Below are 24,059 nucleotides of genomic sequence, written 5' to 3'. Positions count from 1 at the left end.
CCCTTCTCTCTCTCTCTCTCTCTCTCTTTTTGCTGCCCTCTTTGCTGTCTCTCTCTCTTCCTGTCTCTCTCTCCCTCCCCCTCCCTCCCTCTGTCTCGCCCCCTCCCACACCCCCACCCCCCCCCCCCCCCCCCACCCTCTGCCTAATGAGAGAACAGGGTTATGGTCCTCTGGGACTGTGGCATCTTTCTTTTACCTTTACTAATTTGGGAGGACATCTGTTGTCCTTACCTCGTCTGTCCTACACTTGACTCCAGATGCGCAGTAGTGCATAACTTTTAACTGCCTCTGAAATGGCCTAGCAAGCCAATCAGTTATATCAAGCTGCTAAATGCCTCAAAAAAGGATTGAAACTGGATGCCAACCGAAGCACAGAGAGCAAAATTCGGAGAGCTAGCTCACAGACCGGTCAAGAAACACCCCGAGATAATCATCCTCATAGAATAATAGTTTATGCACAATGTCCTCAACAACAGCGTCACCATCCCACTGGCAGAGATGGAGACGCAGTGATTTATAGCCAGGAGGGAGTGCGTTTTCCTGGGAGCCCTCAATGTTGTCTCCGGACCCAAAGAAATCATAGCATCACGTTGAACATGGGCAAGTAAACCTCCTGCTGATTACCACGTACTGTCCTCCCTCAGCTGATGAATCGGTACTCCTCCATATTGAACAACAGTTAGAGGAAGCACTGAAAAATGGCAAAGGCACAGAATGTAATCTGGGTAGTGGATTTCAATGTCCATCACCAAGAGTGGCAACACCACCACTAAATGAGCTGGTCAAACCCTAAAGATGTAGCTGCTAGACTGAATCTCTGGCAGATGTTGAAGGAACTAACAAGAGGATAAAATGCACTTGATCTCATCCTTACCACAATGCCTGCTGCAAATGCATCTGTCCATGACAGTATCAGTAGGAGTGACCATCACACAGCCCTGTGGAGATGAAGTTCTGTCTTCACATTGAGAATACCTTTTATTTTGTTGTGTGGCACTGTAACCATGCTAAATGGGAATAGACATCAAACAGATCTACCATCTCAAAGTTAGGAATCCATGAGGAGCTATCGGCTATTAGCTGCATCTGAATTGTACTCTGACATAATCTATAAACTCATGGCCTGGCATACCCCCACTCTACCATTACTAGTAGTCAGAGGATCAACCCCAGTTCGATGGAAGATGCAAGAGGCTGTGCCAGGAGTAGCACCAGGCATACCTGAAAATGAGGTGTGAACCTGGTGAAGCTACAGAACAGGACTACTTATGTGCCAAACAGCATAGGCAGCAAGTGATAGACAGAGCTAAGTAATCTCACAGCCAATGGTTCTGATCTTAGCTCTGCAGTGCTGCCGCATCTAGTCTCAATGGATAATTAAACAACCACATGGAGGAAGCAGATCCTCAAATATCTCCATCCTCAACACTAGGGGAGTTCAACATACCAGAGCAAAAGAAAAGGCTGAAGCATTTGCAATGATCTTTAGCCAGACGTTCTGTGTAGAAGATCCAACTCAGCCTCCTCTAGAGGTCCCCAGCATTACTGAAGACATTTTTTAGCCAATTTAGTTCACACCATGTGATTTCTAGAAATGTCTGAATGCACTGGCTATGGGCCTTGACAGTGTTCTGGAAATAGTACTCCGTACTCAGGAGCTGTGTTCCAGAACATGCGTGCATCCCCAAATTAAGCAGTTCCAGGTCAGCTACAGCATTTGCAATTTTCCACACTGTTGCATAAATGCCAAGGAATGTCCTAAGGTACACACAACGGTGGACAAATGCAAACCAGCCCATCAATCCACTCTGGGTGATCACTAAAGTGATGGAAGTGGTAAAGAGGTGTATTAGGGTCACCAGATGCATGTTTGCTACATTGATCGAGGATCTGAAACATTAAAAGTTCATTCCAGTGAGTTACGTAATTAATGAGATATAAATTCCTGTGTATGAGGTTCCTAATCCCCGATGCCAGGAGATCAACTCATATTCAGAAGAGGGAGGGCTTAACTCTCAAAATCAGAGAATTGCAGAACAGTTATGGCACAGAAAGAGGCCATTCAGCCCCTTGTGTCTGCATTTGCCTCAGGTTTATTTTGAGGTCGCGAATCTGATTTTTGGATTCTTCCCAATTAATTTCTCGTGCTCATCATTCTTCTCACATCGTCTGGGAGCAGAAAGTTGTGCTATACGGATTAATCTATTAAATCTTATTCCATTTCATTTGTGTATCTGTCCAAACAACTGAAACATCTTCACATGTAGTAAGTTAGAATGTTTGCGGATGACACCAAAATTGGTGCTATAGTGGACAGTGAAGAAGGTTATCTAAGATTACAAAGAGATCTTGATCAATTGGGTCGATAGGCTGAGGAGTGGCAGTTTAATTTGGATAAATGTGAGGTATTGCATTTTGGTGAAACAAACAGGGACAGGACTTAAGCAACTAAAAGTAGGGCCTTGGGTGATGTTGTAGAACAGAGAGATCTAGGGAATCAGGTATATAATTTTTTGAAATTTGCATCACAAGTAGACAGGGTGCTTAAGAAGGTGTTTAGCACACTTTCTTCACTGCTCAGACCTTTGAAAAAGGAGTTGGGACGTTATGTTGAGTACATTATGTTGGTGAGACTGCTCCTGGAGTATTCTGTCGAGTTGTGGTCACCCACCTTTTGGAAAGATATTATTAAGCTGGAGAGGGTTCAGAAAAGATTTACCAGGAACTGCTTGCCAGTAATGACTTTTAAGGGTGGGCTGGATAGGCTGGAACTTTTCTTCACTGGAGCGTAGGATATTGAGGGTGATATTATAGAGGTTTATAAAATCATAAGGGGTATAAATAAGGTGAATGGCAGATGTCTTTTCCCTTGGATGGGGGCTTTCAAGACTAGAGGGCATATTTTTAAGGTGAGAGGAGGAAAATTTTAAAAAGACATGAGGGGCAATTTTTTTTACACAGAGAGTCGTTCGTGTGTGGAATGAACTTCCAGAGGAGGTAGTGGATGTGGGTACAGTTAAAACGTTTAAAAAAAAAAAAAATTGAATAATTTCATGAATTAGAAATGTTTGGAGGGATATGAGCCAAGGACAGGCAGGTGGGAGTGGTTTAGTATGGTATTATAGTCAGCATGGACTGGTCGGACCGAAGGGTCTGTTTCAATTCTGAATAACTCTGAGTTCATATATTGATATCAAAATTTCTAATTCTGAGCAATACCTTCAGGTCTTTAGTTTGCCTGATATAGTGAAGGCCTGAGGCAAGTGCATATATATTTTAGACAAATGTCTGTCTTCATTAAATTGAAGAATCTGTGCTGGCAGAATGCAATACCTTTGCACTATGCATCAGTCCCAAGTCAGGCATGTGTCATATAGATTCAGTGGAAGAAAGACCACAGTGAAAGATTTAACCAACATCACTTTATTTTACAAATATAGAACATGCAAGAATCAACTTTACATTAAATTTATGCCACAGTTGGGCGACATAGGATACTTTCTCAATGCTATCTTGAATTCCAGTCCCTGATTATTGTCAACTGAGGTCCAATTAACATGACATTAAGTTTAGTTTTGCTTCATGGATTAATGCCTAAGAGTCAGTCCAGAGTGATGCCAAATGAATTCATGTGAAACAGTTGCAGTCAGCAAAAAGACGAAGGTTTAATGCCAGTAATTTTAGTTGGACTCAGATGGAGGTATTCTAAGCAAGGACATTATGCTGCACAGCTTCCCTTTAGTTTCTTATAGTCAATTATTTTTTAATACGTTTCTTCCTGATTTAGTTGTCAAACCAGCAAATAAGCAGAATTTTAAGCAAGAATGCTTCAAAATCTTATTAGAAAAGATCCAAACCGAGCTGCTCTTATTTCTGAATTTATTCATCAATTTAGAAGATGCATCATTTATAAAATGTGATTATATTTATAGTTTAATAGTCTGTTTTAGGTTAATTAGCAAGCTTTCTCGATTGATTAATTTTAATTAATGTGATTGCAACCAAATCACAAATCATGAAACCTTTACTCAATTTTTTTTACAATTCCTTCTTATAAATATTGGTCAAAAAATTATTGTATAGTCTGAGGTAGTGAGGAGATAATTGGGGATGGTAAGGTTGGAAGTGGGGAGGTGAGATGCATTTAGCAAAAATAGGTGGAGCAGAAACACCAACTAGTCCTTTTTCTGTTTGGCTATTTTGCAAGTAGATGTGATAATTCTAAGTACAAACTATAATGGAATTTTATATATGATGGTGTTTATTTAAGAAAATGGTTTGCAGCCTGAATGCTAAATTGCAAAGTAATTAACATTAAAAAATTCCTACTCGCTCTAAGTGGCAATGATTGTGAGTTAAAGTTCACTTAGGGATGTTGAGTTACAGTGGCGACATGCACTTTTTACATGCATGTTGTAGCCTGGATCTATGGACAGTAATGTTGACACCTCTAACTTGCTTTCCATCACATGGCTGACCAGGAATTTCTCCTGTTTTTACCGTGTGCTATCAATGTCTTTTAAAAGAAAGTTCCAGGATGTTACACACTTTGCTCCGATGTTTTATGGACACATCTTCCTTGGTCGTCAAGTTCTGAGTCGGGATTCGATCTCAAAGCTTCTAGCTCCGAGGGAGGGCTATACAACAAGTTCTGCTAGTAGCTGTGTAACATTACTGTGTACTGCCTGGGACATGAGGGGAACCACACACTGGTGTTGAACCCCAGTGTTCTCTCATTCTGGATGCTAGTGTCGACTGTGAAGATTATGTATTGGCTTCCTAGCCCAAGAGAACAATGATGAGATGCAACTGGGCTTCAAGGACCTTCTAGATGTAAACTTAAAATGTCTGGATTGACCTTCCTCATCAGAACCTATCATGACATTTTCTGAGGATAGATCTATGTTCACTCCAGTCCATAAGATCAGTCAATTTTTGTTTTGTTTAAATCGTGTTGTTTGGATACTAACCGCACAGCAGACCTGCAAATTTGGTGAGATTTAAACCTGGACCTTTTGACTCAGAGATTGGGGGTGCTACCGCTGTGTCATAAGAGCCCATTTTTTGTGAACATTATTTTTAATCAATCTGATTCACACGTGTTATGACACACACTTCCAGGAAACAGGTGGAATTTGAACCTGGCCCAAAATTAAGGTCACAAGAGTAGACTTGTAACTGTTTGGTACCAGCTAGCAATGTTTATTAATCAACATGTGGCCTTTTAATGATTTGGTGAGATAATGCTATTATTTAAAAGTAGGGAAGTCTTACTCTAAATGTACAAGGTGCTGGTGAGACCACATCTGGAGACTGTGAGGAGTTTTGGTCTCCTGATTTAAGAAAATTATTTTATTGAAGGCAGCTTGAGAAGGTCCCCTAAGATGACACCCTGGCATGGAGGGATTGTGTGATGAGTAGAGGTTAAACTCATTGGAACTTCAAAGAATGAGCAGTGATCTCATTGAAACATATAAGATTCTTAAGGGGCTTGACAGGGTAAATGCTGAGAGGATGTTTCCCCTTACGGAACAGTCTTGGACCAAAGAGCATAATCTCAGAATGAAGAGGTGCCAATTTAAGACTGAGAATTTAAGAATTTCTTCTCCGAGGGTTGTGAGTTTTTGGAACCTCTTGCCAGAGAGCAGTAGGGGCAGAGTCTTCATGTATATTTAGTGCTGAGGTAGATAGGTCCTTGATCAGTAGAGTAATAGAGTCAAAGGATCATAGCGTTATACAACATGGAAACAAACCTTTCAGTCTAACTCGTCCACACCAGCCAGGTTTCCCAAATGAAACTAGTCCCATTTGTCTGTGTTTGGTCCACGTCCCTTTAAAACTTTCCAATTCATGTATCCACCCAAATGTAATTTAAATGTTGTAGCTGTACTTGTACCTACCACTTCCTCTGGTAGTTCATTCCATACATGCACCACTCTCTGTGTGAAAAAGTTGCCCCTCAGGTCTCTTTTAAATTTTTCCCCTTCACCTTAAAATTATGCCCTCTAGTTTTGAACTCCCCCACCCTAGGGGAAAGACTTTTGCTATTCACCTTATCTTATGGCCCTCGTGATTTTATAAGCTTTTCCAAGGTCATCCGTCAACCTCCTATGGTCCGGTGAAAAGATTCCCAGCCTATCCAGCTATTCAGTTTATAACCCAAAACTTCCACTTCCGGTAACATCCTTGTAAATCTTTTCAGCACCCTCTCCAATTTAATAATATCCTTCCTTTGGCAGAATGACCAGAACTGTACGCAGTACTCCAAAGTGGCCTCACCAACATCCTGTACAGACACAATATGATTTCCCAACTCCTATACTCAATGGACTGAGCAATGAAGGCAAGTGGGCTAAATGCCGCCTTAACCACCTTGTCTACCTGTGATGCAATTTTCAAGGAACAGTGTATCTGAATCCCTGAGTCTCCCAGTTCAACAACATTCCCCAGAGTCCGACCATTACCATTAACTATGTAAGTCCTGTCCTTGTTTACCAACACCCCTCATTTAGCTTAATTAAATTCCAGGAATCCATGGTTATGGGGGAAGGGCAGGAAAGTGGACATGAGGAGTGTTGGCTCAGCCATGGTTCCCTTGAATGGTGGAGAAGGCTCAAAGGACTGAACACGCTGCCCCTGTTCCTATTTCTTGTGGTCTTATGGTCTTATTCTATATTGTACTCAGGGAGATTTTAAATGCATATTTATGTTGTTCTGCTTTGTACATTACTATTTCTTGTATCTTTCTCTCCCTAGGCACAGCAGCTGACTGATCTGGAACGCAAACTATTAGCAGCTAAACAGGAATTGGAAAAGACAGAAGGTGATAAGGTGACAAGAATTTTATAAATCAGGGCATTGGATTTTCTTTTCAATATCGAGCCACTGTGAACATTATTATTTCTCTGACCCAGCTCTGCAACATTTCTGCTCACTTTGAGACGTAATTGCAATATCGGATTGTTTGAGTCTGTTTTCCTTTCATCTGTGAAAATGCTAAAGTCAGGTCAGGCTGGAGAAGAGAGGAAGGTTGCCAACAAGATGTTGTAGTAAAGCCTCAGATTTTCAACAACTGTTCAGAGGGAAAAGGACTGAATTCTGTTCCTGCCTTGCAGAGCTCTTGTCTCTGTAGTCAGTAGGTTGTGAATCCAATTGCTATATCAGGATTTCACTCTATCTTCCAGACACTCCAGTGCAGTACTGAGCAAGTACCACACTGCCAAATGTCTGTAATTCAGCAAGGACCCCTTTGTTCTCTTAGTTGTATAATAAAAAAAATCAGATATAGCACAATTTTGAATAAGAGAAGGTACGTTCTCCTCGACTTGCTGGCCAACAAATTATCAGGCTACCATATCATTATAGCAGATTAGCTGGTCATTATTTCATGGCTGCTTGCACGGTATGTCTGTATATCAATAGATATAGTTCTTAGGACAAAAGGGACCAAAGGATATGGGGAGAAAATGAAAACAGGGTTTTGAGTTGCATAATCAGCTATGACAGAGCAGTCTTGAAGGGCCGAATGGCCTACTACTGCTTCTATTTTCTATTTCTTAGTTATTGCATTGTCTGACTTTTAACCACAGTTTAAAAAGTACTTAATTAGCTGTAAAGAGCAGTCTCAGAACCGTTGTTAACTAGCTACAAGTAATAAATCTGTAATTGTTTGAAAATGGATGTTATCTTTTTTTCTTCCTGCATCATTTTCCCACCACTCCTTTTCTCTATACTGCCTAGTTTGAGTAACTTACTGGTATAGGTAGTGTCATCCTAGTCCCAGAGGATTGTAGGACCGCTCTCTCATTGGAGAGAGACGATTGTGTTAAATCTGAGTGTCCCTGGATCTCAGGCAAGGGGTGAGGTTGTGAAGGCAAGGTCATCATGATAACCTCAGCTCGTGGGGGAATTGAACCCACACTGTTGGCATCGCTCCACATCACACAACAGCCATCCAGCCAACTGAAATAACCAAATCCATCTCACAAGTATGACTATCAGTGGTTCAAACAACTGTATTATCTACACTGTAAAAGTATGGAGGCTGCTTCAAGGGCCCAGACCTGAAACGTCAACATTCCTGCTCCTCTGATGCTGCCTGGCCTGCTGCGTTCCTCCAGCTCAACACTGCGTTATCTCAAACTCCAACATCTGCAGTTCTTCCTATCTCTGCTTTAGTCTGCTCCCCACTTTCCTTTTCATTTTACAATTATTATATATCAGACACAAATAATCTTGTACAGAGCAGAAAACCATGCATCGGGGGCAATAACAGCTGGATCACACTTACTATTTGAAGTGACTTGCTGTGCTCTTCCTTGCAATTATTGGTTATCTACAGAATGGTCTGCCACAGCGCTTTTAAACTCGAGCTGTAATCATTTGGAATCCTGCCAAGGCAGAGGTGTGTGTTGATGTTGCTTATGGAAACTCATTATGGCCCAAAAAAGCTACTGCCAAGCCAAAGTATTTCACACCCCAACACAAACTTTATTGCATTCAATCTTCTCTGACAGTAATTGCATTGAAAGAAAGCATCACCAGTTCTTATTTTGACAAAATAACTTATAATGAATGTGTTTTGATCAGTCACAATAGTAGGCTGATACTGATGAAATTTTTGACTGCAACCCATACGCAAGTATAAGTTAAATATTGGACTCGCACCTAAATAGAGACAGAAAGCAACAGTTTTATTCATTATTGTTTATTCATGGCGTATGGGCACCACAGGCTGGGCACCATTTATTTCCCATTCCTTACTGCCCCATGTATAAGGTGGTGGTGAGCTGCCTTCTTGAACTGCAGCATTTCATATGTAGCTGAAAGACTTACAGTGCTGTTAGAAAGGGAGTTACAAGAATTTCACCCAATGACAGGAAAGGAATGGTTCTAGGTCAGGGCGGTGTGTGTCTTGGAGGAGATCTTGCTGATGCTGGTGCTTCCATGTATGAGCTGTCCCTGACTATCTACCTGCTAATCGGTCCATGCAATTGAAAAGTGTTGTTAGTGGAGTCTTGATGAATTTCTGCTGTACGTCTTGTAGATGTTACACAATGTGCCATCAGTGGTGAGGGAGTGAATGTTGAAGGTGGCAGATTGGGTGCCAGTCAAGTGACTGTTTTGAGTTGGATGATGTGAAGCTGCTTGAACATTATTGGATCCGTACTCATCAAGTTCTCCCGAGAACCAACACTATCAACATTGCTTCGGACATCCTGGCCTCAAGCCCATTAATCAGGCAGAACCTTTCAAATGTGATAGGAATGCATTACAAGTAACTAAAATGGAATAAAACAAGATCATCCACTGAGGATAAATGTCTATAATTTGTTGGAGGACAGCAGAGTGGTGGTCCAGCATTACATTTCAGTTGTTCCAAAAATTATCACATCAACTATTCAAAATAACAGGCTTATCCACTCAAGTACGACTTGTGTGCATTAGTTCAGCCAGATGTTTGATTGTGACTTATTTTATGAGCTTGAATGTTTTCAACTGGTCAGAGAGTGTCCTGGTTGGGATTTGTAAAGGATAGACCATGCCTGGCAAAACTGATTGAGAAGTGACTAAAACTAGCAGAGATGGAAAAGTCTATTGATGTTATTTATTTGGACAGCAGAAGGAATTTGACAGTCACAGGTAAGAGGTGATATTATTAGCTGAATTTGAGGCATATGGACTTGAAGGCAAATTGTTGATCTGGTTAGAAGTCTAGCTGTGTGACAGTTGAGATAACAGGGCTCTAGAATGTGAACAATTGTGTACAGAAAGGCTTGAAGTATTCATCATATTTACGAATGACTTTTCAAAAGGTCACTGCAGATGTGAACACAATGCTACCAAACAAATTTTAACATTTGGTAAGGCAAATCAGGTAGTGTCCTGGGGAATGTTGCTGAACAAAGAGACCTTGGGGTGCAGGTTCACAGTTCCTTGAAGGAGAAGTCACAGGTAAGGTAGTGAAGAATGCGTTTGGAACACTTGTCTTTATTGGTCAGTGCATTCAGTACAGTAGTTGGAGTATAGGAATATTTTCATGTTGCGGCTGTACAGGACATTGATGAGGTCACTTTTGGAATATTGCATTCAGTTCTGTTCTCCCTGCTATAGTAAAGATTTTGTTAAGCTTGAAAGGGTGCTTAAAAAATTTACATGGATGTTGCTGGGATTGGAGGGTTTGAGCTATGGGGTGAGACTGAATAGGCTGGGGCTATTTTCCCTGGAGCGTCGGGGGCTGAAGGGGTGACCTTAATAGAGGTTTATAAAATCATGAGGGGTATGGATAGGGAGAATAGCCAGGATCTTTTTTCCCGGTGAAGGGAGTCCAAAACTAGAAGGCATAGGTTTAAGGTGAGAGTGGAAAAATATAAAAGGGACCTGGGGGCTAACTTTTTCACGCAGAGAATGGTGTGTGTATGGAAACAGCTGCAGAGGAAGTGGTGGAGGCTAGTACAATTATAACATTTAAAAGACATCTGGATGCGTACGTGAAATAGAAGGATTTAGAGAGATAGGGGCCAAATTTTGGCAAATGGGACTAGATTAATTTAGAATATCTGGTCGGCATGGATGAGTTGGACAGAAGGATCTGTTCCCGTGCTGTACATCTCTATGACTCTGTCAATTGAATGAGAAAAATAACCGTAAATGGATTTCGCTCTTCGCAAGGTTGAATTAATCTACCTTCAATCTGAAAGAGTCTGAAAAAGTAGAGCACTGAGGATCCAAGAGACTTATAGGTCCATGAATACAGATCATTAAAATGGACATTAAAAAGATATTCAAAAACTTAGTTTGAATGTTGGTTTTATACCTGGAGGACAAGAATGCGAGGGCTGGAAGTTTGCAACAGCTATACAAAGCTTCGTTTTGATTGTACCATTTGTGTTCTGAGCAGTTCTGGGGACCAAACTTTAGGGAGGATTTATTGGCCTGGAAGGAAGTGTAGCAAAAGACTAACCAGAATGATGCCTGGGATCCAAGAGTCAATGGACAAGGAGAGTTGACACAAACCAAGGTTGTACTGTCTGGAATACAGAATTTTAGGTGGTGATTTGATCAAAGTTTTAAAGATATTAAGGTGACCTGATAGGGTAAATGAGGAGCAGCTCTCTCTTTTGACTGTGCAGCCTGGAGTCAGGTCAAAATCTTCAACTAATTAGGTTGAAAAACTAAAGTCCAGAATTTTCAGGAATGAAGTTATGAAGGACTTCAACACTCAAGGGGTACTGGAAATTTGGAACCTCTCTTTCACAAATGACGGTTGATGCTTGGTCAATTATTCATTGTAATTCTATGTTTGATACCAAAGCTTTGAAAAAAACTATGAGACAAAGGTGAATATGTGGAGTTTGGTCATGGATCAATGTGATCTCACTGAACAGTGGAATAGTCTTGAGAGGCTGAATGGCTTTCTCCTGTTCCAATGTTGTTTATGTTCTTGTGTGTGACAAATTAAGTCAGCAAGCTGGTACCCAACCGAAGTCAATCTGATATTGTAAGCTGAGTGGAATTCTTTAGTAGTTCAAATATAGCAAACAATTATTTTGAAAAGTTCTTTGTAACCCACTCAAGTTTTGCCGATGCATTACACTGCATCTTTGGGGACGTTGAAATCTTGATCAGTATCAATAGAGACTGTTGACACTCAGCTGTTTGCAAATTTGCCACTTGTAAAATATTCTTGTACATCAGGGTAACGTGAGGCTTGACACGAAACCGTCTTTCTCTTTACCGTCTGTTATTATGTGATCATTTGCATTACTGATGATGCAGAATACATCTAGTGTTAACCCTTTACATGGCAAGGGCTAAGGTAATCAATACCTTAATTTCACTGAAGGTTAGAAACCTATAGGATAAAGTGATATGCCGCAACTGACATTAGTTTTGCTTAGGCCATTCAAGAGATATTTGTTCGGCAGTTGGAGGAGCTCCCAAGGCACTTTCCCCAAGGTCAAGCAAAAGGTACACCTTCCTCAAACAAAGTTTAATATCTAATCCGAAAGAGAGCAAAATCCCAATCATCCTATCATTTTTGCCAAACACAAAGTATGACTTAGGTTTTGTTTTATTTTGTTCACGGGATGAGGGCATCTCTGACGTAGGCCAGCATTTGTTGCCCATCCCAGAGGGCAGTTAGGAGTCAACCACAATGCTGTGGGTCTGGAGTCACATGTAGGCCAGACTAGGTAAGGATGGCAGTTTTCTTTTCTGAAGGACATTAGTGAACCTGGTGGGTTTTCTCCCCAGCAATCGACAATGCTTTCATGGTCATCATTCGACTCTTAATTCCAGATTTTTATTGAAATCAAATTCCGCATCTACCATGACAGGATTTGAACCCATGTCCTGTGTCTCTGGATTTGCAGTCCAGCGATAATACCACTAGGCCATCACCTCCCAGTTAGATTGCCTTTTACCTAAATAATCATTTTCTAAATGTTTTGCACATTCATAAAACATATTTGAACAATTTCTCACTTCAGTAGATTTTTTTGTGTTCTTTACTGTATAAATCAAGAAGCAAATTGACTCCCAGTGTATTATGATCATGTTGTAAATATCATGACATCACTTTCAAGTGTCAGACTACAGTACTTTGGCAATCAGCTTTGCTGTTGTTGTGAGCTCATAACAATTCTCTAAAATATCTGCAACATTGGAAAGCATTTGTTCAGCCTGGCGATGAACTACAATGCTAATGTTATCTGGAGGTAGGCACTTCTGTTCTATTGCTTACTTCAAGCACAAGGCTGACATCACCTCTTTTCAGGTTTTTTTTTTAAGCATACAAAAACAACATTAAGCCAAACAAAGCAAGATAAAACAGAATGACACATCAACTAAGGTATGGCCTGCAGACTTGAAACTTTTCCACATTCACTTTGAGCTGGCCAGTGTTTTGGCAGATAATTCATTCCTGTCTTTTTGATAATCTAACGACCAAACCATTTTCTGAAGAAGCGTCTAGGCCCGAAACGTCAGCCTTCATGCTGCTTGGCCTGCTGTGTTCATCCAGCTCTACACCTTGTTAAGCTTGACCAAACCATCTATCCTGTTATGAGGTAATTAATACGGCCTGTCACTAGGCTGTGAAACAAAAACACAACAACATGACACTAAACACAATTATGTTTAAAATGAAATTGCCCACTGCGGTTTCAGAATGGCAATGAAAGCACAATTTAGAACATTGGATTTTAAGGAGCGAGAATAAGACATTCAGACCCATGGGCCTGCTCTTCAATGTAACTATGTCTTGGCAAATTTGCACCTCCAAGTCCATTTGTTTGTCCTTGCACCATATCCTTTGATGTTGCCTAACAAAAATCTATCAATCTTGCTCTTGGCAACTCCAATTAAACCGACACTTAAAGTTTTTTTGCAGCACAACACTAATAACTCTGTCTGCTCTTGTATGAGAAAGAGCACCCCAATATCTCTCCAGAATGGCAAGGTTATGATTGTAAGATTATGCAATGCAATACATTTTAGTACAACACAGGAACAGGCCCTCTGGCCCACAAAGCCTGCACCAATTCATAGAATCCCTACAGTGCAGAAACAGGCCATTTGGCCCAACAAGTCCACACTGACCCTCCAAAGAGCAACCCACCCAGACCCATTCCCCTACCTCTGATTTCGCACGTCTAACCCTAACCTAACCTAAACATCTCTGGGCAATTTAGCATGGCCAATCCACCTACCCTACACATCTTTGGACTGTGGGAGGAAACCGGAGCAAGCCCACGTAGACACGGGGAGAATGTGCAAACTCCACACAGACAGTCACCCGAGGCTAGAATTGAACCCGGGCCCCTGGTGCTGTGAGGCAGCAGTGCTGACCACTGTGCCACCGTGCTGCCCCGATTCTAATCCTTATTTAGACCCGCTACTTATTGCCCGTGTGCAGTTTCTATCGCTCTGTTCAGAACACAGAAAAAAATCTACTGAAGTGAGAAATTGTTCAAATATGTTTTAAGAATGTGCAAAACATTTAGAAAATGTAGAAAATAATTATTTGGGTAAAAATAATTAATAGATATCTTGTATCTATCAAGATATGCATTAAATGTTGCTAACATGCCTGCCCCCACCACCTCCAGTGGTAGTGAATGCCAGGCACCCACCACCCTTCCTGAAAAATTTTCCCCACACTCCTCCCCTAAACTTTCCCCCTCACACCTTGAAACTGTACCTTCTTTTAGTTGACCTTTTCACCTTGGGAAAAAGCCTCTGACTATCCTCCCTATCTATGCCTGTCATTACTTTTGTAGATCTCTCTATCAGGTCGCCCCCTCAGCCTCCATTTTTCCAATGAAAACCATCCGAGTTTATCCAACCTTTCCTCATCACTAAAACTCTCCAGACCAGGCAACATCCTTGTCAACCTACTCTACATCCTCTCCAAAGCATCCACGTCCTTCTGGTAATGGGTGACAAGAATTGCATGCAATATTCCAAATGTGGCCAACTAAAGTTTTGTACAACTGTGTAACATGACTCACCAACTTTTATATTCGATGCCCTGCCTGATGATGGCAAGCGTGCTGTATATCTTCTTGACCAGCTTACCCACCTGTGTTACCATTTTCAGGGATCTGTGGACCTGTACGCCCAGATCCCATTATATGTCAATGTTAAATTATATCCCTTGGTTCTTGATACTTCTACCAGAAGAAATGGTTTCTCTGTAAATACAGATTCCAGGAGCTTTCCCACACCTGATGTTAAACTGAGAGGCCTGTAGTTAATCTTCTGCTCTTGCTGATGGCAAACTTGGACACAGAAAGGGCACCTAAATTATTCTACTACCTTCTTTCCTTCTTCCTAAGTGGTGGGGAGGAGTGGGGTAACAAGGGACCAGATATCGAGCCAGATAAAGATCGCAGGGTATATTTCTGACCTGCTTTTTCCCCGGTTCTCCCGCCCAGTGAAACACCCTCTCCCATTGTTACCTAACTGTGGCCTAGCTCTCGAGAGTGGAGATTAATGTGATTCCTTCGATATCATTTGATTGGATGTGGTATAAAGATGTTGCAGCAAAACTGGAGTCAGTGGGAGAATTCTCTGCTTGTTGGACTCCTACTTGGTATACAGGAGGATGGTTATGATTATTGAAGGTCAATCATCTCAGCCATTAGAGATCCCTGGAGGAGTTCCTCAGAGTAGTGACCGAGGCCCAAACATCTTCAGCTACTTTATCAATGACCTTCCCTCCATCATAAGGTCAGAAATGGGGAGGTTTGTCAATGATTGGCGTTGAAAAATGTGCATTCATAACTCCTCAGGTATTGAATCAGCCCCTGTCCCAATATCCAGGCTTGGGCTAATAAGTGGAAAGTTGAATTCTCACAACACATTCCTTAAAAAATGACCATCTCCAACAAGAGATAATCCAACCATCATCCCATGATGTTGCTATCATTGAATCCCCAAATATCAACATCCACTGACCAGAGGCTGAAGTAGACCAGCCACATAAGTACAGTTGCTACAAGATACGAAACAGAGTAGGAATAAATGAGTCATTGTTGGCAGGTTGTGACTAAAGGGTAACCGTAATGATCAGTGCTTGGTCCCCAACTGTTCACAATAAATGTTATTGATTTGGAATTAATGTAAAATTATGAAACTTGTGGATGATACAAAACTACATGCAAAGTTTTGTTGTGGGGAAGATGTAAAGTGGATTCAGGAGGATTTGAGCAGGTTTATTCAATGGGCAAGCACATTGCAGATGGGATATAATGTGGAAAGATGTGAGGTTACCCACTTGGGAGGATATCTGCAGAATGGCTCTTAAGTGGTACAAGGTTGGAAGTGGATATGCACAAAGGACAGTTGCCATTGAGGGAGTTCAATGAAGATTACTAGTCTCATTCTGACTATAGTGAAATAGTTTTAGGAAGGGAGATTGTGCAAACTGGGCCAGTGTTCTCTAGAGTTTCAAAGAATGAGAAGTGATCTCATTGAAACTTTCAAAATTCTTAAAGGGATAGACAGGGTAGGTGCAGGTAAGATGTTTCCCCTCGTTAAGGAGCCTAGGACAAGGGGGCATAATTTTAAGACAAGGGAGTTGCCAATTTTATCCAAGGTGAGGAGTTTTTTTTTCCTCTGAGGGTTGCAGGCCTTCGAATTCTCTCCCATAGCGAGCTGTGAAAGTTTAGTGTCGGAGTATGTTTAAGCTAGAGAATTTTATATTTCTGATTAGCAGGGTTATATGAATTTATGGGTAAAGGGCATTGAATTGTTCAATCGGCCATGATCATATTGAATGGCAGGGCAGGGTTGATTAGTTGAATTGCTTACTCTCATTCTGCTGTTCCTAAGGTCAGAGATAGGGGATTCTGTTGCAGGTAACACAAGTGCTGATTCCACAAATCCAACACCTATAAGACACAAGTCAGGAATATAATGGAATACTTTCCACTTATATGAATGAGTGCAGCTTCAACAACACTGAAGATACTCTTTACCATCACAGCAAAGAAATCTGCTTGATTGGCACCCCATCCATGATCTTCATCAAGCCCTCTCTACACCGACAACACACAGTAGAACCAGTATGGTTCATCTACAAAGCAAACTGCAGCATTTCATCAGAGCTCCTTCAACAGCTCTTTCCAAACCCACAAACTCTACCATCTAAAAAGACAAGGGCAGCAGATACATGGAAGCAACAACACCTGAAAGTTCGCATCTAAGCAGCTGCCAAATTGATTCTGAGATGGATCACCATTCCTTCACTGGTACTGGGTCAACATCATGAAACTCCCTTTGAAGCAGCACTGTGGTTGTCCCACAACATATAGACTGCAGCAGTTCAAGAAAGCAGTTCACCACCACCTTATTCAATGCAGCTAGAGAAGACCAATAGCCAGTGATACCCATGTCCATTGAATGAAGAAAAACACTGGCAGTGTTATTCCTTCAGAAGCCACGGGCTTCTCAGTGATGCTGACTGGTGTGTTGGCCTTCTGGAGAACAGGCAGTGTGTCTCTCTCTCCAGCTCTCTGGTCAACAGTTTACCCCTCAGCAAGATTTTGCCATGGATTTTATCTCCTCTTCTTCTGAACTGACAGTGACACTACTAAATCTCAAGTCTAACAATACATTTCCCAAAGGAGGAGATCTATGAATGAAATAAAGTGATCTTGTTTCTGAGAAATTCTTCTGTAATATTCTTATTGAAGTCCTGCGGTTCATTTTAGTCCCATTATTTTAAGTCCCATTAATTTCTCCATTACCATTTTGTTTTTCATATTGAATTCAATAAGTTCCTCCCCTGGATTTCTTATTAGTTTCCTTCCATTCTGAAAATATGTGAAAGGAGTGCTCTTAAATCAATTTCCTATGACTATGTTGTCAGTTGCAACAAATCCTTACAACATACGAACAAAAAAATATACAACATTGATGTACTGTGTTGCTGATTAAATCTTCATGGTTTGCTTGGAATATGAGATTATTTGTCTGCCAAATTATTATTTTAAATATGTTGGGGTAAGAGACATTTCCTGAAGAACGTAAAATACTTCTGGTTTACAACCAGAAGAATTTGATCTCCAAGATGTCTTTATGGTATGTGCATGTAAAGCCAGTCTGCAACAGCAAATTCAAAATATTAACTGTTGCTGCATTGACAAGCACATACTTTTTTAAAATTCATTCATGGGAAATGGTCATTGCTGGCATTTATTGGCCATCCCTAATTACCTTGGAACTGAGTGGCATTCTGGGCCATTTCAGATGGCATTGAAGAGACAATTACATTACAGTGGGGTCTGGAATCAGCATGTATACCAGATTTTCTTTTCTAACAAGGGAATATATCCCTTCAGAAAGAGCAGATGGATTCTTACAACAGTTGACAGTAGTTATGTGGTTGCCATTAGGATAGCTTTAAACTCGAGATCTTTCTGAATTCAGATTTCACCATCTGCTATGGTGAGATTCAAACCCGCAGCCCCAGAACTTTAACCTGGGGCTCAGTGTTACTAGTCCAGTGACAGTACCATAGTAGCTTCATCTCCCTTCAGGATAATATCCAAATATGATTCCCTGCTGCCTTCCAGTGTCCACTTACCAATCTCTCAAAGTCATTTGTGTCCTTGGAAAGAGGCCACCCATTTCCCCACAAGGTGGAGGAACAAAAATTAAAATGGAGTATTCCCTTCACTTGACTCTTATATACACCAGGAGGCACATGACCAAGGATGACATCGGTGGTGACCAGCAGCTGCCACACTTTCCTGGCACAGGATCCGAAGCTTTCTGATTGGGAATCTCTGGTGAATGATCTCAGTACCACTGAGATGCCCCACTCTATTCACGGACTGCGGGTGGCCTTCTGGTTTCAGGATTTCTCAAATGGCCAAGTCAGGTTCCCCACTGAATAGCTGTACAATGCTGCAGATTGATGATTGTGGTCTGATTCAGTGCCTGCAGGAGGAGAAGGGCAGCGTAAGCTGCCTCCCGATTTCTGTAGGGCACTCTAAAGCCTGTATACAGTCATACTCACAAGAGAATTGTACACACCTCTCTCTAATTGAATTCACAGTCCCATTCCCTCAGCCCACAATTGTTGAGAGCTGAAAGCCCAAATCGGCCCCAGCATCCAGCTTTTAAATGGGGCTAACACAGGGTGGAGAACGGAAATCACTTCCCCTTAATATCGCATGTGCCTACCTGCTTCACTAGATTATTGAAGGTAAAGTCACGAGTCCCAGGGAAAGGTAGAGCTGCTCTCTTATTGGAGGGAAATGACTACTAGTGAGTTTAGCCAGAGGGTCACAACACCTCATGAGGGGCAAGGTTGAGAAAACGTGACTTCCATGGAATTGAACCCATGCAATTGTCACTCTCCATACCATCCATCCAATTAATTGAGCTAACTGACCCTCAGGCTGGGGAAATGGAGGACCAAAAAGCACATGCAACTCATCACATTTCTGGTGCCATCTGCTTAAGTAAGACAGAGTGTGACATGCAGTGGCCAAAATGGGTACACCCCACAGGATAAAAGCCCACTCCGTTAACTACCACATTCTAGATTTTTCTTTTTCATTATTTCCTTTAAGGGCGGCACCGTGGCTCAGTGGTTAGCACTGCTATCTCACAGCGCCAGGGACCCGGGTTCAATTACACCCTTGGGCGACTGTCTGTGTGGAGTTTGCACATTCTCCCTGAGTCTGCGTGGGTTTCCTCTTGGGGGCTCCGGTTTCCTCCCACAGTCCAAAGATGTGCAGGATAGGCAGATTAGCCATGCTAAATTGCCTGTAGTGTTCAGGGATGTATAGATTAGGTGGGTTACAGGGGGGATGGGTCTGGGTGGGATGCTCTGAGGGTTGGTATGGACTTGTTGGGCCAAAGGGTCTGTTTCCACACTGTAGGGATTCTATGATTTCTGCTGTTAAGTGCCCACTTGCAACAAAACTAAGAGAGTATGCAATTGCAAACTTCATTCTGCATGTTACTTTATCATAGATTAAGTGTTTCTGATGCTGCTTGGTGACATGCAACAACATAATTTAATTTTCCCTTAAAATACTTTGAGTACAAATTTATCTGAGCTTTTACTTCCAGGTTTACATCCTGCATATTGTCTGGTGATTTCATGTTTCTAAATCTATACAGGGCCCCTTACTGCTTGCGACCTACTGATCTCACTGTTGCTTATGTTAAAGGTGGAACTGCAAGATTTCTGGCAGTGTCTCACATCCCAACAGAAACAGTTAAAGTCATAGAGTAGTACAGCACAGAAACAGACCCTTCAGTCCAACTCGTCCATGCTGACCAGATATCCTAAATAAATGTAGTCCCATTTGCCAGCATTTGTTCCATATCCAATTTAAACCCTTCCTATTCATGTCCCTATCCAGATGCCTTTAAATGTTGTAATTGTACCAGCTTCAACCACTTCCTTTGGCAGCTCATTCCATACACCCAAAACTCTGTGTGAAAGAGTTACCCCTCAGGTCACTTTTGTATTTTTCCCTTCTCGCCTTAAACCTATGCCCTCTAGTTTTGGGCTCCCCTACCCTGGAATAATGACCTTGGCTATACACCCTATCTGTGCCCCTTATAACTTATTAAACCTCTGTAAGTTCACCCCTCAGCCTCCAACACTCCAAGGAAAATAACCCCAGCCTATTCAGCCTCTCTCTCTAGATCAAAACCTTCAAACTTGGCAACATCCTTGTAAATCTTTTCTGAACCCTTTTCAAGTTTCACGATATCTTTCTTGTAGCAGGGAGACCAGAATTGCATGCAGTATTCCAAAAGTGGCCTCATCAATGTCCTGTACAGCTGCAACATGACATTCCAACACCTAGCTCCATTTCCCGAGCTGGTGATGGGTAAAGGAAATTTCTAAAGCACATGTTGTCACTGATGTTAGGAAAAGGACCAAAAACGCACCAGAAACAATTTCTAACCCCAAATCCTCCCACTTCCATACCGCTAATGTGTACTGCCCGAAATGTCTATCACATGCATCTGTTTATTTTACCCAATTTTATTTTTTGGAAATCAAGTTCAAATTATCCAGCAACCCGAATCAAGTTGTCTCAAGAACAGATGTGCAAGTTATTTTCTGCGCAAGGAGAAGCAACCAATGCACAGATAGTTCAAGAGCTTGAAGTTGGCCCTGTCTGTGGGTCTGCAGCATTTGTTCTTTTCCCTGATCAATCGCAAAAAGCTCAAAAGAGTCACAAGTTAATGGTTTGATAGGACTTGATCAGATGTTATCTTCATTGTCTCAGGAATCCCAAATGAAGGCTTTGAAGGAGGTGGCACAGCTCTGTGTATCTGGAGTTCTAAAGAACCAGCCTCCGTTTATTGGCATGAATCCTCCCAGAACTACAGAGAATGGAATGCTATCAACTAAAAACAGCTCCCGAGCTCCACTTCACCAGACCAACAGAAAGGTAACTTCAAAGTGTACTTGTGACTGAAGCAATTGGCAGTGTTTGAAACTATTGATCTATGTGAAGCAATCACTTTATCCCACCGTACTGTTAATAGACGGCTGTGCCATTTGCTCACATTGGCTCTTTGTAATGAATCAGGTTATTTAAAATGGATTTGTCAGTAAGGTTTGCAATAAAGCAGCCTTTTAGGTCTTAAATAAAAATGGCTGATCACGCAGAGTGCAATTTAATATACAATTCAATACAGCACAGGAACAGGCCCTGCGGCCCACCAAACCGATTCTAATCCTTATTTAACCCAATTTAGACCTTCTACTTATTCCCCATGCACTGTTTTGACCCCTCTGTTTGCCTCCCATCCACGTGCCTGCCGAGATGTGCCTTAAAAGTTGCTAATGTGTCTGCTTCCACTACCTCCACTGGCAGGACATTCCAGACACCCACCGCCCACTGTGTTAAAAACTTTCTCTGCACTTCTCCCCTAAACTTTCCCCCTCTGACCTTAAATCTGTTCCCGCAGGGAAAAGCTTCTGTCTATCCACCCTATCTATGCCTCTCATCATTTTGTAGACCTCTATCATGTCACCCCTCAGCCACTGTCTTTCCAGTGAAAACAATCCCAGTTTATCCAACCCCTCCTCATAACTAAAACCCTCCAGACCAGGCAACATCCTGGTAAACCTTCTCTGCACCTTCTCCAAAGCATCCTCCTGGTATTGGAGCAACACGAAGTGCGTGCAATATTCCAAATATGGCCGAACTAAAGATTTGTACAGCTGTAAATATTTTTTAATGTAGTCAAAATAATCACTCCTGCTAATTTGCGTTATAGACTATGTGTTCTCTCTCCCTGCAATGAATAGGTACAGCATTACGTCAGTCTCAAGTTGGATTTATATTATACCCATCACATAATAAGTCACCCCAAAATGTGTGCATTAAAAATCAAAATTTGACAGTGCCTCATACAAGGGGTTATTAGAATAAATGAGCAAACGTGTGGTCAAAGTGTTTTAGGTAAGCTGGGCCTATATCCTCCTGAGATTGAAAGAATGGGAGGTGATTTCATTGAAACTTACAAAATATCTAAGGAGATAGGCAGGGTAGAAGCAGGTAAGATATCCCTCCTAGTTAAGGAGTCGAGAACCAGGAGAAACTATTTAAAAATATGGAGAATGCCACTTAGATCTGAGAATTTTCTTTTACTAAGAGCGTTGTCAACCTTTGGAATTCTGTACAGAGAGGACTGTAGAAGCTCGTTTTATGATTATGTTTAAGGTAGGGATTGATCGGTTCATGTTCGCCAGTGGCGTACAGGGTCATGGGGTTGGGGTGGGTAAAAGGCTTTGAAGTATTCGACCAGCTATGGACATATTGAATGGTGGGGCAGTTTCAGTGGTTGAATGGCCTACTCCTGTTTCTACATTCCTAACAGATAAGTATTAGGGAATGTTTTAAAGAAGGAAAATGATGTAGTGAGGTATAAAAATTGATCGAGCAAATTCCAGAATCTGGGTAAGTGAAGACAAAGCCATCAAGGATAGATCAATTCAGATCAGGGCTGTTCTCAGGGGCAGAATTAGAGGAGCTCATTATGTTGTGAGTCTCATGGAGATTACAGAGATGGGGATGAGTACTCAGAGAATACTTTCGTGTTCTTTGACTTTACTGGCATTCATTTATACGTTTGTAATGAAACAGAGCTCATCTTAAATGGGGTCAGCTGATTTTCGGTGGCAGCACTGGAGACGTTTAGGTTGGTTAGAGTTCCCTCTAAGCTGCATGGTTGTGAGGTTCTCTGAGATTCCTCCGAGGTTCTGTGCAGGCCATTGGTGCTGACACATTGACTTCGAAAGTCACAATCGTGCACAGATCTCAGAAGGCCGCACGCTGAAGAAAAAATTAGAGGATGTACTGCTTGTTGATATCCTTCAGATATTAGTGAAGAGGAGTTAGAGTAATGGAGATGTACACCATGGCAACACACCCTTAAGTCCAACTCATACACACCGACCAGATACCCTAAATTAATCTGGTCCCATTTGCCAGTATTTGGCCCCTAACGCTGTAAACCCTTCCTATTCATGTCCTCATCCAGATGCCTTTTAAATGTTGTAATTGTACCAGCCTTCATCATTTTCTCTGTCAGCTCAATCCATACACAGTTCATCCTCTGCATGAAAAAGTTGCCCATTAGGTCCCTTTTAAATCTTACCCCCTTCACCTTAAATTTATGCCCTCTAGTTTTGGACTCCTCTACCCTGGGGGAAAAGACCTTGACTATTCACCTATCCATGCCCCTTATGATTTTGTCAGCCTCTATAAGGTCACCCATCAGCCTCCGACGCTCCAGGGAAAATAGCCCCAGCCTACTCAGACTCTTCCTGTAGCTCAGACCCTCCGACCCTTGCAACATCCTTTATAAATCTTTTCTGAACCTGTTCATGTTTCACAGCATCATCCCTAATAGTGGGGAGACCAGAACTGAATGCAGTATTCCAAAATTTGCAGAGTAAATTGTGCTGTATTTAGCTTGCTCTTTCTTGGGATAGTTCCATTTGGTTTTTATTTGTATGTCAATCTTTACAGTGTTGTGGCCAAGATAGGAAGAGTGTACTGTTTCCCTCCAGACTCACAACTCCATGGGTCACAACATAAATTTAATTGTTTTACCCAGATCCTGATATGGCCAACTCTATGCTTTTCCCAAATGGGAGTTTAAAAAAATAAGGCTCCATCGATCAGGATTATTTAATAAACACCAAAGTATCGATTGATTGAGAAACAAAACTTATTGAATGAAGATGTAAAACCAGTTAATACACTTTTAGTTTGCAATGTGAAAACATAACTGTTTACCCCTGTACATAATCTAAAACTCCCATACCTAGTAGAGGAAAAGAAGAATGGTTTGTCTCTGCAGTGATTCACTTTGGAGAAAGAAAAGAGCAGATTTGTCCAATAAATCTTGGCTTTAGACAAAAAGAAGGACATGCCTATGTTCAGATGTCTATCAGTCTAGCACTCTGGCATGTAATTAATAAATGTCACCAAGATTGGCAGATGTCTAAAAGCTTGGAAGACACAGCTTGCTCGGGAGAAGGCTTGGAAGACACAGCT

The 24,059-nt window shown here is 41.6% G+C and overlaps 1 protein-coding gene across 2 annotated transcripts in view; it reads left to right on the top strand.

Annotated features, from left to right (window-relative positions):
- Positions 1 to 24,059, top strand: part of luzp2 (leucine zipper protein 2) — a 336,625-nt gene that overhangs the window by 245,460 nt on the left and 67,106 nt on the right. For both annotated transcript variants that reach the window (XM_048606810.1, XM_048606811.1), the window contains exons 8-9: positions 6,757 to 6,831; positions 20,772 to 20,936. In XM_048606810.1, coding sequence (XP_048462767.1) covers positions 6,757 to 6,831; positions 20,772 to 20,936 — 240 coding nt within the window. The remainder of the gene's footprint in view (positions 1 to 6,756; positions 6,832 to 20,771; positions 20,937 to 24,059) is intronic.

Source organism: Rhincodon typus, chromosome 17, assembly GCF_021869965.1.
Source record: "Rhincodon typus isolate 14 chromosome 17, sRhiTyp1.1, whole genome shotgun sequence".
Taxonomy (NCBI): domain Eukaryota; kingdom Metazoa; phylum Chordata; class Chondrichthyes; order Orectolobiformes; family Rhincodontidae; genus Rhincodon; species Rhincodon typus.
Note: the sequence above shows the minus strand (reverse complement) of the source record. Positions and strands in the feature narration are given on the sequence as shown.